The 16,130-nt window shown below is 41.4% G+C and overlaps 1 protein-coding gene across 1 annotated transcript in view; it reads right to left on the bottom strand.

Annotated features, from left to right (window-relative positions):
* adgra3 (adhesion G protein-coupled receptor A3) overlaps positions 1–16,130 on the bottom strand; it is a gene marked incomplete at its 3' end in the record, with an annotated part of 68,137 nt that overhangs the window by 20,945 nt on the left and 31,062 nt on the right. The window contains exons 4-9 of the mRNA XM_080450908.1: positions 9,589–9,660; positions 7,241–7,312; positions 6,486–6,560; positions 5,372–5,532; positions 3,777–3,990; positions 1,467–1,631 (exon numbers count right to left, since the gene is read on the bottom strand). Coding sequence (XP_080307034.1) covers positions 1,467–1,631; positions 3,777–3,990; positions 5,372–5,532; positions 6,486–6,560; positions 7,241–7,312; positions 9,589–9,660 — 759 coding nt within the window. The remainder of the gene's footprint in view (positions 1–1,466; positions 1,632–3,776; positions 3,991–5,371; positions 5,533–6,485; positions 6,561–7,240; positions 7,313–9,588; positions 9,661–16,130) is intronic.

Raw genomic sequence — 16,130 nt, forward strand, 5'->3', positions numbered from 1 at the left:
TAACATTGATTTAACAACATAAATTGGGGTCCCAGAGACAGAAATGCCATTAAATGGGGGTCCGTAGCCAGGCATGCAATGCTCATTTGGTATGTTCTTGCACTCTATTTCAATGACGTGACGTGCACGTCGCTTAACACCTACACTGCAAGTCACACAATGGACAATTGATATGCATCTAGGCTTATTCCTATGTTAATTCGCTAGGTGTGAGTCGGGAGCCTTTGAAAACTTTGTTGAGGTGCGAATTTAAAGTAGTTTTAAATCTATGCGTGTGCCTGCGTGTGCTCCTGGTCAAATAGGTTCCGGCACGGCGTGCAAGGCCGTCCAGTGAGCATTGCATCCCTGTCCGTAGCCCTAATGCATGTCAAACTGCATTAAAATGCACCTTGAAATTAAAATGGTTGAGAATCACTGCTAGAGCCGTAAAAATCTTCTCTTATGGGGGGTCCCTGGCATATCTTTTCAAATGCGGGTCCGCGAGCTAATAAGTGTCAATTTGGGGGTCCTTGACATGAAAAGGTTTGAGAACCACTGCTCTATCAGAGTCAAACTGGAATAAAGTTATGGCACTGGTTTGCCATCTGACCACAAGGGGGTGCAACTGTGCTTGCTTAGGTAGTAGAACACAACCTCAGCTAATTAAGTTCCTTCAAACACTTACTGTATATTATGTAAACATTCAGACCTGTTACACCTATAAGTTGTTATACCTTTCAACGCCTCTGTGTCATTTTAGTTGTTGCAATATATATCGCTGTTGTCGGGCAGAAACCTCTCCTCTCCATATTCTAAGTTTTTGTGTTTTTTTCATAAATTAAATTAACGCCCTACTTGATCATACTACAGCATCACACATAAGTATCAAAAATAGCAGATATGCGAGCTCAAAGAAGATCTGCTCGAAGCTTTGCACTTGTAGATCTGCTATTTTTGAATTTGAATCTTGAAAAGTAACAGTTTTGGACAAGGTTTCCACCCAACAGAGACGATATATAGCAACATCATTTATTTATCTATTTTTTATTTAGAAGCCGTTTTTAGGATCGGCCTCTTCGTCTTAAAGGAGAATGCCACTCAATTCCAACATTGAACTATGTCTTTAATACACCTTAGAGCTGTTGGAAAACTGTTGTGGTAATAAGAGAAAAGTCCCCCCCCCCTTCTATGTTGCCTAGAACTGGATAATTGATTGAGGTCATGTGATCAGTGACATGCGCACGGTGTACTTTTGGCTGAGGGGGCGGAGCCAAAAGTACACCTAAGCTCTAAGGTGTATTAAAGACATTTCAGACAGTTCAATGTTGAAAATGAGTGGTATTCCCCTTTAATGGTTTAAACATTATATATATATACATATAAACGTGTTCTGTAGATCTGTGATCATCGCACAGATCAGATGAGGGATTCTGTGATTCTGTAAACCATTGAGAACATATTCTCTTCCTCTGGTTCCGTTTGCTGACCTGAACTCCCCCTTGTTGTTGGAGACGCGTTCCGGAGCGCAGTATTTCGCGGAACTCTCCAGGACCACGATGTGGACCGTCCTGGTGGTGTTTCCTCTGCTGGTCCAGACCCGACACTCCCAGTTCCCTGTGGACCCGGGCTGGATGTTGGAGATGGTCAAGGCGCTGGTGGGAAAACAATGTGGAAAAATTTCTATTAATATTAACTCAGAACACTGGAAGGAGGATATATACTGGATTGCATATTGAAACTAATGCATTTACCTGCTTAAAAAGGCCAGCGGGCAGAACATTTAGATTTAATGAGAACCAGGAAGAGTTCTTTACACTCAGATCTGCTCACCAAAGTTTTATCGTGGCTGTGGAATGTCTGAATCATGCCGCATGTGCGGCAATGACTAAGAGACCATTCAAATCACGACTTCATCATTTATAAGTCCCATGATCCCACTTAGCATGTGAATGGACGTATAGATATCTTGGCACACAATAATACCTACATCTCCGAGAATGCATGACTCAATGCAAACGAACCGCATGACACTACTAGACTGCAAGGCGCGCTGCACGCGCCGAGAGCCGAACATCTCATTCTGTGTATATGGACGTGATGACTGAACACAGAAGCATTCTAAAATGAACCACTTATCCCATTAAGACCTGGAACGCATCTGTGTCATTTTTTGATTTGGGCTAAAAAGCATTATTTTACACTTTGGCTATTCAAAAATAGCAGATATACAAGCTCATAGCGCGGCACCGAGTGCCGCGCTACGAGCTTGTAGATCTGCTATTTTTGAAAAATCGTGAAAATTTGTGCACATTTTTGAATTTATATTATTTTAAAGCGAACATTGTAAACTAAAATCTTTGCTTCTGGGGGTCCCCTAAATATTTTGAGATGGGGGTCGGCGGCCAAATACATATCTTTTTGCGGGTCCTTGACATGAAAAAGTTTGAGAACCACTGATATAGAAACATACGTTTTTTCAGAAAACTGTTGGGAGATTTGGAAGACATTTTGTAGACTCGGCTTAAGGTCTTAATGGGTTAAACTCTCTTTACTTAGTAAACTGGACCCGAGTTGGCTCTGCACTTGGTCCTCTCTTTTTCCACTCCACACATAATCTCTTCACCAAAATATAGCTGATCTACAAGCAAACAACATGTCACGTTGCAACCAAGGGCCCAGCTTCCTGCTTTGAGATTGAATCGAGTAAGGAAGAGAGTTCAAGAGACAGTTCATATGGAATGGCCTGTAGTTTCGCTGTTTTACCCCTGCTGGTGTCAGAAAGAATTTATCTCAATGCAAGCGGATGGGTTTTTGACGAATTTTCTTACCTTAATAAACATTGTCATAAATACTATATGCTTCCAGTCGCTAGTTTAAAGTCTCCTTTCAATCATCATGATATGCGTTTTGGTAAACTATGGTCCCATTTATTTTAAAATTGACGATAAAGTAGCCTATGCTCTAGGAGGGGCGGGATGATATGATTGACAAGCTACACAACCAATAGCATTCATTCCCCGCCCCCCCGCTCTTGATTGACAAGCTACCCAACCAATACTGGTCTGGTTGCATTCTGCAGGATATGACGCGATATTGAAAGATGGCGGATTTGAAATTCCTGAACAATCGGCTTCATTTACGGTCTGAAGAAACCAATGGCGTAGCTTCGTCCATTCTTTTTATACAGTCTATGGATGGTTGCAACGCGTACAATAGAGATGCGAGGGTTCAAGTCGATACAAACACGCATACAGCAGTGAGTGAACGTGTGCATCGCCACCAGTGGTGGAAAGTAACTAAGTACATTTACTCAAGTACTGTACTTAAGTACAATTTTGGGTATTTGTACTTTACTTGAGTATTTCCAATTTCCAATACTTGTACTTCTACTCCACTACATCTCAGAGGCAAATATTGTACTTTTACTCCACTACAATTATTTGAAAACTTTAGTTACTAGTTACTTTTCAGATATAAACTATGATATAATGAAACATACATTATCCACTTTAGCCCTGTTTTATACATAGGCTATTTGAAAATAGCAGATCTACAAGCTCACAACGCGTCGCGATGCGACGCGTTGTGAGCTTGTAGATCTGCTATTTTCAAATATTTAGTACTTTTACTTTTGGTACTTTAAGTACATTTTGATGCCAATACTTTTGTACTTTTACTCAAGTAATTTTTTTATTCTGGACTTTTACTTGTAACAGAGTATGTTTATATTGCAGTATTGGTACTTCTACTTAAGTAAAGAATTTGAGTACTTTTTCCACCACTGATCGCCACCATACCTGGCGATGAGGGAGCAGTTCTGCACCATGCTCTTCTCGATGAAGATGCCCTGCGCGGCGTCGGGCTCCACCATGCGTCCGTCTTGGTACCACAGAACCTGCATGTCCTCGGCCACGAAAGAGGCCTGACACTGGAACGGCAGACTGTCCCCCTGGAAGACGACCTGGCGCTGGGACGGAGTCAGCTGGAAGGAGGGGAGCTCTAGTGGTGCGTCTGGGGGGGGAGGGGTAAGGACATGAGACGAGACAGAAGAGGGACATGGGTGAGACAGGGACGTGGGACATTACTTTTTAGCAGGATGAGAGCGTGTGTTTCAGGTTTTTGGCACATACATACACATCTAAATATAGCCAATCAGTTAAAAACCAACAGTCATCATAACCACATTAAAAAATTAAGTTTCAGCAGACGGCGACGGTCAAATACAGACTTCCTTTAACCCATTAAGACCTGAAGCCGATTCTACAAAATGTCTTCTAAATCCCAACAGTTTTCTGAAAAAAAACGTATGTTTCTATATCAGTGGTGCTCAAACTTTTTCATGTCAAGGACCCTCAAAATTATATGTATTTAACCACGGACCCCCCAGAAGCAAACATTTGAGTTAAAAATGTTCGCTTTAAAAGAATATAAATATTCAAAGATTTGCACACGTGTTCACGTTTTTTCATAAATAGCAGATCTACAAGCTCATAGTGCGGCACCGAGTGCCGCGCTACGAGCTTGTAGATCTGCTATTTTTGAATAGCCAAAGTGTAAAATAATGCTTTTTAGCTCAAATCTAAAAATGACACAGATGCATCCCAGGTTAAAGTTTTTTTGTGTGTCTTTTCCGCCTTTATTGATAGTTTTCAGTGAAGATGGACAGGAAAGAGGGAGAGAGAGAGGGACGGGGAGAGACACGCAGCAAAGGTCGTCGGGAACGTGACTCGAACCCTGCAAACGTGCTGTCAGGCTACATTGAGCCTAAGTGCCCGGACCGCTCGGCCAGCGATCCGGGCCAAATACAGACTTCTTGAACAAAAAAATAACCCATTCTTGTCACACAATAAAATGTCATTATATGGTCAATTTTTCACATTTATCTAAGAAACTGCTTTCAATGGCATATTTTGGAAGGGGAGATAGCGCCCTGAATTGTGGAATCGTGTGAATAAAGCAGTTTTATTTGTCATTTTGTGTCATGCGATTCGATTGGCCCTCGCTAGGCTTGTGCTAGTGCATTTCATAACCCCCTGTGACGAATGCCAAACTGATAAGACATGAGCGAGTGCAAACAAAGGCAGCGCTATGGCCTGCGCGACCGTACTCTTATCTCCCGTCTCATTGCACAAGCTCCTGTTCCCCCCAGACACCACCATCAGCCGCTCCCGACGGAAGGGAGCAAAGAAATCTGAAGGGACAGCGTGCCGTTTTGACAAAACTGATATATATACAGAGTATTACTTAATTTCAGCCCTTCAGAACAGATTGGAGAGAACTTCCGTTGACACTTCGTACTCAGAAAACGGCTATTGGCGGTCGGAAAAAAAGTTGCATCGATATATATCCCTTATGTATGTGAAATGTGCGCTTCTGTGCGTTAGGTCCTTACCGCAGGTGAGCAGCTCAGGGTTGATTGAGGTAATGAGCTTGCCTTGCATTGAGCGTGGGAAGGAGCATTTGGTGTCCTTCACCCCTATTTTCATGACTTTGATCCAGCGCAGCACCCGCTGCAGGTTGCAGTCGCACAGCAGGTAGCCCGTGTCAAACTCTCTGCGGAGGGAATGGCAATTATCAATATGAAGCTCCATTGCACTGCTAGGTCGCGGGCCAATATCCATTAACACATCACCCGCCAAGGTATTAAACATCGCCCCTTGCCAGCGTAATTACCTTAATCCGATGATCTTTGAAACGCCGTGGAAGCGACATTGCGTACAAAAAAAACCCAAAAGAAATAGTCCCCATGGGTAGACGGAGGGAACAACAACATTCCAACCGCGATCCGCCATTTTGGGGCCACGGCCCGCTGAAAACGGTGGTTTTCAATGCAAAAAAACAGCAACTGAGTTAGAGGTGTTTTTCTGAAAATCCCATAGTCAGGGCGGATGGAATGATGTCACATCCACATACTTCTTCTCTGAGGGACGATGGATCATCACAAAGCTGTGTTAGGGTGCCTTAAACAGCGTGCCTCATTTTTTTAATAGAACGACTTTATGCGTCTTGGCGGGCAAGTGGACTATTTAATAGAACGACTTTATGCGTCCATGGCAGGAAATGAGTTAATATCGAATATTGTGATAATTACGCAACATCACAATATTTTGGTTACATCACAGTTATCGCAATACTGTGATACATACAGGAATGTATGTATTCAGATGAACCACCGCACAATGTATTTTTTATAACCAAAATATCACATATCGTGAAATGTCGGTGGGACTACATCGCGATATGCAATTTTGAATATAGACCCAAGTCTATTGACGGCCTCTATATGAGACGGGAAACTACATCGATTAACAAATAAATCCTCTTGAGACTTGAGGCCAAGCAGTTAAATCTGTGTCATATCTGATTACTTTAGCTATCACTTTAACAATGTTTGTTGAAAGTCACGTGACTCACACTGTTTGCAGAGCATACATTCATTCGGCCCTCGTGAGGCTATGCTTACTTATTGGATCACTCTAGTTATGTCGATTCCTAACCATACTTACATTGTCTTCAGAGACCCCAAGCTCAAGTCAAAGTTCCCCTGGGTCAACGAGGAGAACTTGTTTCCCGACAGGATCCTGGGGAGAGAACACATCACGTAAGCTATTGCCAGTGGTGTAAAGTAACTAAGTACATGTATTCAAGTACTGTACTTAAGTACAATTTTGAGTAGTGGATTTCTTAGTGGAGTATTTCCAATTTTCAGTACTTTTACTTCTACTCCACTACATCTCAGAGGCAAATATTGTACTTTTACTCCACTACAATTATATGAAAACTTTAGTTACTAGTTACTTTGCATCTACAAGCTCACAACGCGTCGCATCGCGACGCGTTGTGAGCTTGTAGATCCTGCTATTTTCAAACATTTTAGTACTTTTACTTTTGGTACTATAAGTACATTTTGATACCAATACTTTTGTACTTTTACTCAAGTCATTTTTTTATTCCGGACTTTTACTTGTAACAGAGTACTTCTACATTGCAGTATTGATACTTTTACTTAAGTACAACATTTGAGTACTTTTTCCACCACTGGCTATTGCCTTTTACAGAAATGGAAAGAGAGATAAAAAAAGGAAATCGCTAATGCTGGAACGACTATTTGAAGCACGTCTGCATGATATGGGCAAGCAAACACTCCTCTATGTTTCAATATTTATTCTATATTTCAAACTTGCTGAAGAGCACGTAGCATTGCAACAGTGCCTTAGCGGCAGGGGTTAACAACAGTCTTACACTATTTTAAAGAACTTACAATCTTCCTAGACTTGTCAGGTCCTTGAAGACGTCCACATTGAGACAGCCAATTTCATTTTTGGACAAGTCTCTGTCAAACAAACAGAAGAGAAAAAAAGAGCATTGTGATTAATTTCATCGCCACCATAGAGCAAATCACGGCCACATCGCTCATCTGCGTGTTCATCAACACATTTTCATACATTTACAACCAAGTGGCGTTCCCAGGAATTACATTTAGGGCAGGCGAGAATTCCGGGGTACTCGGGGGGAAAATCTCGGGAGAAACAAGTTAACAACAACACTACACTGACTACAAAACTGAAAAACGTTAATAAAAACAATACGCAAGTATAATCAATCAATCAATTCTTCAGCGGTGGTCTCTTCATGTTGTAGTTTAGTAATGAATGGCTCAAGCTGCTCTCAGAGCCCCTTTTATGCCAGGTGAGTACAGGTGATGGCCCAGACCCCCACCCCTGGCACTCCTAGTACCCCACGAAGACAAAGGCCACATTTGCATCACTATATAGTTGAGGGTCGCTTTGCTGAATGGATACGGTGGTGATTAGCTGCCTGCCCGCCAGTGTTAATTTTGTCGACTAAGACTAAGACTAAAAGACTGAAGGTTTTGATATTTAGTCGACTAGACTAAGACTATGGCTAAACATTTTCAGAAGACTAAAGTAGGACTAAAACTAAATGGTGTGTTTTTCAAAAGACTAAGACTAAGACTAAATCAAAATTTGCTGCAGTGTAATTGTTTTTCACTAAGACTAAGACTAAAAGACTAAGGTTTTTGATATTTAGTCGACTAGACTAAGACTAAATCAAAATTTGCTGTCAAAATTAACACTGCCCCGCGTGAATGGACGAGGACACGGGCTAATGGTCCGACGGCAACTATTTAGTTTGGATTTTTTTCACTGCCTGCTTTTCAGTCAGTCTTTTACTTTTTTCTAGCGGAGGCGAGATTTTAGTTGGGCAGGCAGCCGCCTGCCCTGCCTCTACGGTGGGTACGCCGCTGTTTACAACCTTGAGAAAAGTCATGGAAAATCAGACATCATCCTGCAAAAGAACGGCTGAAATTCCAGGAAGCAGTCGGTCAGGTCGCCGACATACATACAGCCAGACAGTATATTTTCAACACCAAAGCAGGGCCCTCGACGACGTGGACACATTTACAACTTCTCTGGACGATTTCAGATGATGTCTATATGTTCGCCTCGGGGGGAGGGAGGGAGCACATCAAAGGGAGAGCAACACACGGAGGAGGTGATTCATCTCCCCGCGATGTGGTGTTGAACACGTCAAACATGTGTGTTTCTCCTCGGGTTGGGACTTGACACGATGTCTCTGGTAAACGTCGAGTCGCAAATTCGGTAGACCCAGGGTTTCTCTGGCCTTTTGTGGAAAAACCGTCCACGGACGCCAAGGAATGAGCGTGGAAAAAAACACAGGACCCTGCCTCGATAAATTACGCCTCATGCTTATACATTTAGAGATAACTAGCAGGGGGGGAAAAAACGTCTTGAATGGAAAGCAGCAGGTTGTGATTTGTGAACTGCACTGAACGCTGTTAGTACTTGACTAGACAGAGCATTTAACCCATTGAGACCTGGAACGCATGTGTGTCATTTTTTGATTTGAGCTAAAAAAGCATTATTTTACGCTTTGGCTATTCAAAAATAGCAGATATACAAGCTCATAGCGCGGCACTCGGTGCCGCGCTATGAGCTTGTAGATCTGCTATTTTTGAAAAATCGTGAAAATGTGTGCAAATCTTTGAATATATATATATTTTTAAGCGAACATTTTTTACTCAAATCTTTGCTTCTGGGGGGTCCCTGGAACAAAACATTTTGAGATGGGGGTCGGCGGCCAATACATATAATTTTGGGGGTCCTTGACATGAACAAGTTTGAGCTCCACTGATATAGAAACATACGTCTTTTCAGAATACTGTTGGGATTTAGAAGACATTTGTAGAATCGGCCTCAGGTCTTAATGGGTTAAAACAATGTGTCAGGTGCGAATAAATCTGAAAATAACATTTGAGAGAGACAGTTTGCAACGGTTCTACAAGGTATAAGAAATATAGTTGTCAGAGACTGACAAACATTTAGTATCCAACTTTCCCTTTTTTTTGTTCAAACTCCAAAGTGCCTCAGGCATGCAAAAATGACACAAAGTGATACAAAGCAAAATCACCAATAGACAACGAGCTAACATCTGAGCACTCTGCACGATAATGGACGAGCAAACACTAGGAATTCTACGATTCAAACTTCCTGGAGAGCATGCAGCATTGTGACAATGCAGTTACAGGGGCGAACAGCAACAACATTAATAATGTAAACAACTTACAATCTTCCCAGATTCGTCAGGCCCTTGAAGACATCAATGCTGAGCGAGCCAATTTTGTTTTTGGACAAGTCTCTGTCAAACAAACAGAAAGAAAAAAAGAACACGGTGAGTGGTGACTCGTTTCATCAACTACAGTACAACGCATCATGGCAGCACCTCTCCTTTACCAGTAGTGTAAAGTAACTAAGTACATTTACTCAAGTACTGTACTTAAGTACAATTTTGAGGTATTTTTACTTTACCGGAGCATTTCCAATTTTCAGCACTTTTACTTCTACTCCACTACATCTCAGAGGCAAATATTGTACTTTTACTCCACTACGATTATTACTTTGAAGATTTAGATAATTATTACGAAACATACATTAACCACTTCAGCCCTATATACATCTCGGCCATTTGAAAATAGCCGATCTACAAGCTCACAACGCGTTGCATCTGCTATTTTCAAAAGATTCTTATACATTTGAATACTTGTGAAATGGGACATTCTGCATAATGAGTACTTTTGTACTTTAAGCATATTTTGAGACCAATACTTTTGTACTTTTTTGCTCAAGTAAATTTTTTATTCCGCAGTATATATTATATGCAGTATTGATACTTTTACTTAAGTAAACATTTTTAGTACTTTTTCCACAACTGTCCTTTTCCATAACGGCACCTGGCAGCCCCCACTTAGAAAACCTGCGATCCGAGTGGCCATCAATCTCTTAAGTTCCTACTTTGACAACCTTCGAGAAAGGCCTATGTAACATAATTTATGTCATTTCTAGCATGGAAAAAAAAAGTCTGAAATTCCAGATAAGCGTATGTTCAGGTCGCCGAACATACAGCCAGACAGGATTTTCAACACCAAAGCAGGGCCTCAACAGCGTCGGGGACAGGTCGAGGCAAGGAGCCCAAAAGAAATTCAGTTCTGTCAGATTTACAACTTCTTAGGTTGATTTCATATATGTCTAGGTTTGCCTCGGGGGGTCGGGGTCAGTACATCAAAGTGAGAGCAACACTCTGGGAGGCGATTAATCTCCTCTGATTAATGTCAAACACGTCAAACGTGTCTGTTTTCTCCCTGGAATGGGACCTGACACATGTGTCTCTGGCAAATGTCAGTCGGGATTTGGTAGACCAGGTTTCCTCTGGCCTTTTGGGGAAAAAATATGGAAACATGGAAAATATGGGAACATGGAAAACATCTATTAACCCATTAAGACCTGGAACGCATCTGTGTCATTTTTTTATTTGAGATAAAAAGCATTATTTTACACTTTGGCTATTCAAAAATAGCAGATCTACAAGCTCGTAGCGCGGCACCGAGTGCCGCGCTACGAGCTTGTAGATCTGCTATTTTTGAAAAATCGTGAAAATGTGTGCAAATCTTTGAATATATGTATTCTTTTAAAGCGAACATTTGTAACTCAAATCTTTGCTTCTGGGGGGTCCCTGGAACAACATATTTTGAGATGCGGGTACGCAGCCAATACATATACATTTTGGGGTCCTTGACATGAAAAATTTTGAGCACCACTGATATAGAAACATACGTTTTTCAGAAAACTGTTGGGATTTAGAAGACATTCGTAGAATCGGCTTCAGATCTTAATGGGTTAAAACAATGTCGGGTGTGAATGAATCAGAAAATAACGTATGAAAGACAGCTCGCAAAGCTTACGCAAGGTTTGAGAAAGACAGTTGCCAGACATTGACAAACATTTGGTATGTAACTTTCACCATTGCTCAAATCCCAGAGGCTCATCGAGATCCTGAAGTGCCTCAGGTGTGCAAAAAAAATGACACAAAGTGATAGCTGAAAAATAACCATAAGGCATACGCTAACATCCGAGCGCACATGCTTAATTATTGTTGTTGGTCCTTACGGTGGCGGCTGGGGAATTTACAGTACGAGGTTATTAGTTCCGCTTGGAATGGAAGAAAAAAAGCCTTCTTTTGTGGGCTTGCCAAATTATTGTGCTAGCATTATGTGTCGGGGGGGAGGATAACACAGTGGCAGCAACGGTGTGTGTGTGTGTGTGTGGGGGGGTGTGTGTGGGGGGGTGTGTGTGTGTGTGTGTGTGTGTGTGTGTGTGTGTGTGTGTGTGTGTGTGTGTGTGTACAAGCTGTGGGTTACTTCCTTAGCTGGAGGGATAAACCTTCATCTTGCAACATTACTGGGATTTAACCATTGGGTTTTAACCCATTAAGACCTGAAGCCGATTCTACAAATGTCTTCTAAATCCCAACAGTATTCTGAAAAAAACGTATGTTTCTGTATCAGTGGTTCTCAAACTTTTTCATGTCAAGGACCCCCAAAATGATATGTATTTGGCCGCCGACCCCCATCTCAAAATGTGAAGCAAAGAATAGAGTTAAAAATGTTTGCTTTAAAGTTTAAAGCGAACATTTTTGTTTAAAGTTTAAACAATATATATTCAAAGATTTGCACACATTTTCCAAAAATAGCAGATCTACAAGCTCGTAGCACGGCACTACGAGCTTGTAGATCTGCTATGTTTGAATAGCCAAAGTGTAAAATAATGCTTTTTAGCTCAAATGAAAAAGTGACACCGATGCGTTCCAGGTCTTAATGGGCTAAAGGAATTGTGAATTATGAATGAATGAATGAATGCATGCGTGAATGAATGCATTTCCTTGGCATATCTCGTCTAGAACCATTCATCTGATCAACTTCACACTTGGTGGATGTATTGCTGAGGACCAAAGGAAGCACAGTCTGGGTGTAAAGTCCAATCGGATCAGTGGTTCTCCATAACCGGCCAGCTTCAAACAGGCACTACACTAATCAAGGCAAAATAAGAGAGTTCCTTACAACATCCTTACATGGAACTGTCATTATCGCAGAGACGGTAAATCTTATTGTATTAACCACTTAACCTACTCAATCCAGGAACGCATCTGTGTCATTTTAGATGACTTTGGCTATTCAAAAATAGCAGATATACAAGCTTATAGCGCGGCACTATGAGATTGTAGATCTGCTATTTTCTTTCTGTGAAAATGTGTGCAAATCTTTGAATATATATATTTTCTAAAGCGAACATTTCAAATCTTTGCTTCTGGGGGGTCCCTGGAACAAAATATTTTGAGATGGGGGTCCGCGGCCAAATATATATAATGATATAGCAACATACGTTTTTCAGAAACCAGTTAGGATTTAGAAGAAATTTGTAGATGTGTTCCCGGACTAAACCCTATATACTTCAGTTGACTCTGGTCAACCGATCTGCTATTTTCACAGAACGCTCGCCTATTTCGCCCCAATGTTCACCTAATATGACATGCCCCAGAATGGGAATGCCAGGGTTCATGTGGTTAACATGGTCGTCCTCCTATAGGCAACAACATCGTTTTCTTAACAATAATATAAATAAATCAGTCACAGACTTTGACTTTAAAAAATGCTATGAAGCTATTAGTGGTCGTTTCTCTCCATTCCTCTTCTGGTTTTCTTCACAGTCAACTAGTACTCAATGCCAGAGTCTAATCTCAACACTGTCTTTCTGGGCCACAGGCATGTTGCACACAGGCAGCACAGAGCAGCTTTTTGAGTGCAGCGGTTTCAGTTGTTGTTGTGAGCGATACTGTCGGGGCTGAAACCTTGTATGTCCAAAACAGTTACTATTCAGCAAATGGAAGAGAAAAAAAGAACTCGTGTTCCAGTGGATCCGATGATGTAGCTATGATTTAGTCACAAGCTCTTTTTAATATTTTTCATTGGTTAACCCGTTAAGACCTGAGGTTCCGATTCTACAAAATGTCTTCTAAATCCTAACAGTTGTTTTTTTTTAAAGGGTCTACACCATGAAAATCAATTTTTTCTTGTTTTTTTGTATTTTTTGGGGTCCCCAGTGTCTCTTGTACCCCAAAAAATGTTTTTATTTTTAATTCAGTCATTCCTTCTCATTTCATGGATTTCCAGAAATGTTTATGAGGTCACAAACATTATTGATGGCAAACCCAATGTTAAATGAAAAGTGCCCGAATCGCTCCGAAACTTTTTCTACCCCCCCTAAGTGGGGGTCTACGAACAAATACTTCGGGCTCTGATTTTGGCTCCGCCCCCCGGAAGTGGGTGAAACAGGCACCTCAAACACTTGGTGGAATTGTTCAAAAATGTTCAAAGTGTTTTTTTTTCGATTTTGTATTTTTCTTAGATGCTTCTTTTTATGCAGAATTTTTCCATTTTCTTTTTTTTTTATATTTTTTTAAAATATTTTTTTTTATTAACAGACACAATTGACTTGGGATGAGTATATCTGAGTGATGATTTAGGCTCAAACTTTTGAAAAAGGTTTGAGGGACATACACCATATGATATTAAATATTAAAAAAATGTTACTCTGTTAGTAGTTCTCAATCTTTTTCATGTCAAGGACCCCCAAAATGTACATGTATTTGGCCGCGGACCCCCCATCTCAAAATATTTTGTTCCAGGGACCCCCCCAGAAGCAAAGATTTTGAGTTACAAATGTTCGCTTTAAAATATATATATATTCAAAGATTTGCACACATTTTCCCGATTTCTCAAAAATAGCAGATCTACCGCGCTATGATCTGCTATTTTTGAATTGCCAAAGCGTAAAATAATGCTTTTTTAGCTCAAATCAAAAAAATGACACAGATGCTTCTCCCGGTCTTAAAGGGTTAAATATTTATAAAACCCACGCACAGACGTAAACACTTTCAACCTGCCGTCCCGATTTCGGGCATGTCATTCATTACTGGCAAAACATTTTGCTAATTTTCAAATAATAGCGGAAAATTGTGTGACGCGTTGTAATGCCTGTGGATTGGCTATTTTCCGCTACTTTTTGCGTGACACTGAATGCCGGACTGTAAAAAATAGGTCAATCACTTTTGAAAACAAATAACACTAGAAACCAAATTTCTACGGATTTTTAAGTGTGCCTGCAGCTGGCTGGAGGACCCAAAATAGTGTCACTACAAAGTACCAGGGTAAAAAAAAAAAAAGGAAAGAAATAATTTGAAAATTCAAAAAAAAGAAAAAAAATAATATAAAAAAAAAAAAAGGACAAACAATTTAAACAATTACGGAAATGGTTTCAAGTGCTTGTTTCACCCACTTCCGGTCGTCTGAGACCAAAACGGAGGCCCAATGTATTTGTTCGCAGACCCCCACTTTCGGAGCGTTTCGGGCACTTTTTTTTTTAAACATGGGTTTCGATGGGGGCCAAAAAGGGGGCGTGGTTACGTAGTTTTGGCCTATCCGAGCACACTATTCCCGGCCAAGCCGCACGTTTTGATGTATAGTTTGCCGGGGTAGTGTAAACCGTTCGGTAGTTACGGACGGACAAAGTTTTGTGGCGACATGTATTAATAAGTATGGCGGAATACAACAAGTGTTTTGCCATTACATGGCAGGCACACTTAATTAAAAAGATGAAACATGGAGATACGAGGTCTCTGCCCGACAACAGCAAAGATATGGAGAAGCGAACGCAGAAAATAGCCCCACGTGATTAGCCAGCCCCCGGTCAATGGCTGTTCAGCTGTTGCTGGAATGTGGGGGGGTGACAGGGGGGGGCTGTGGCCGGAGTGGGATGCTTATGGGATGTGTGTGTGTGTGTGAGTGTTTGACAGAGAGAGAGTGAGTCAGTCAAAGAGAGAGAGAGAGAGAGAGAGAGAGAGAGAGAGAGAGAGAGAGAGAGAGAGAGAGAGAGAGAGAGAGAGAGAGAGAGAGAGAGAGCGAGCAGTGGTGGAAAAAGTACTCAAATTCGTTACTTAAGTAAAAGTATCAATATTGCAATAAATAAATAAATACTCTGTTACAAGCTCACAACGCGTCGCGATGCGACGCGTTGTGAGCTTGTAGATCTGCTATTTTCAAATAGCTTATGCATAAACATAGGGCTTAAGTGGTTAATGTGTGTTTGATAGTGTAACAATTTATATCTGTAAAGTAACCAGTAACTAAAGTTTTTAAAATAATTGTAGTGGAGTAAAAGTACAATGTTTGCCTCTGAGATGGTAGCGGAGTAGAAGTAAAAGTATAGACAATTGGGAAATACTCAAGTAAAGTACAAATACCCCAAAATTGTACTTAAGTACAGTACTTGAGTAAATGTACTTAGTTACTTTCCACCACAGAGAGAGAGAGAAACGTACTTAGTTACTTTCCACCCACAGAGAGAGAGAGAGAGAGAGAGAGAGAGAGAGAGAGAGAGAGAGAGAGAGAGAGAGAGAGAGAGAGAGAGAGAGAGAGAGAGAGAGAAAGGCGACACAGAGGAAGCAAAGCGTGTGTGCGTGTATATGCATGCATTAGTGTGAGCACCACCGCAGTTATTCATGAGTGTGAAGAGGTCATGGGATGGGGGGTTAAAGGGCGCTCAGACTTGGCCTCGCCCTGAGGCTATAGTATATCCTACACCGGCGCGGAGGGGGCCCCCCGAGCCCTAATAATGAACCCCAGACAACTGGGAACCACCAGGCACCATCTCTCGCTAGCCCTGGATCGGATGTTAGCTCTGTCACGAGGGAGGTGGGCGTACACAGAGGCATCAGCT

Source organism: Gymnoscopelus braueri (assembly GCF_963280865.1).
Source record: "Gymnoscopelus braueri genome assembly, chromosome: 15".
Lineage (NCBI taxonomy): Eukaryota > Metazoa > Chordata > Actinopteri > Myctophiformes > Myctophidae > Gymnoscopelus > Gymnoscopelus braueri.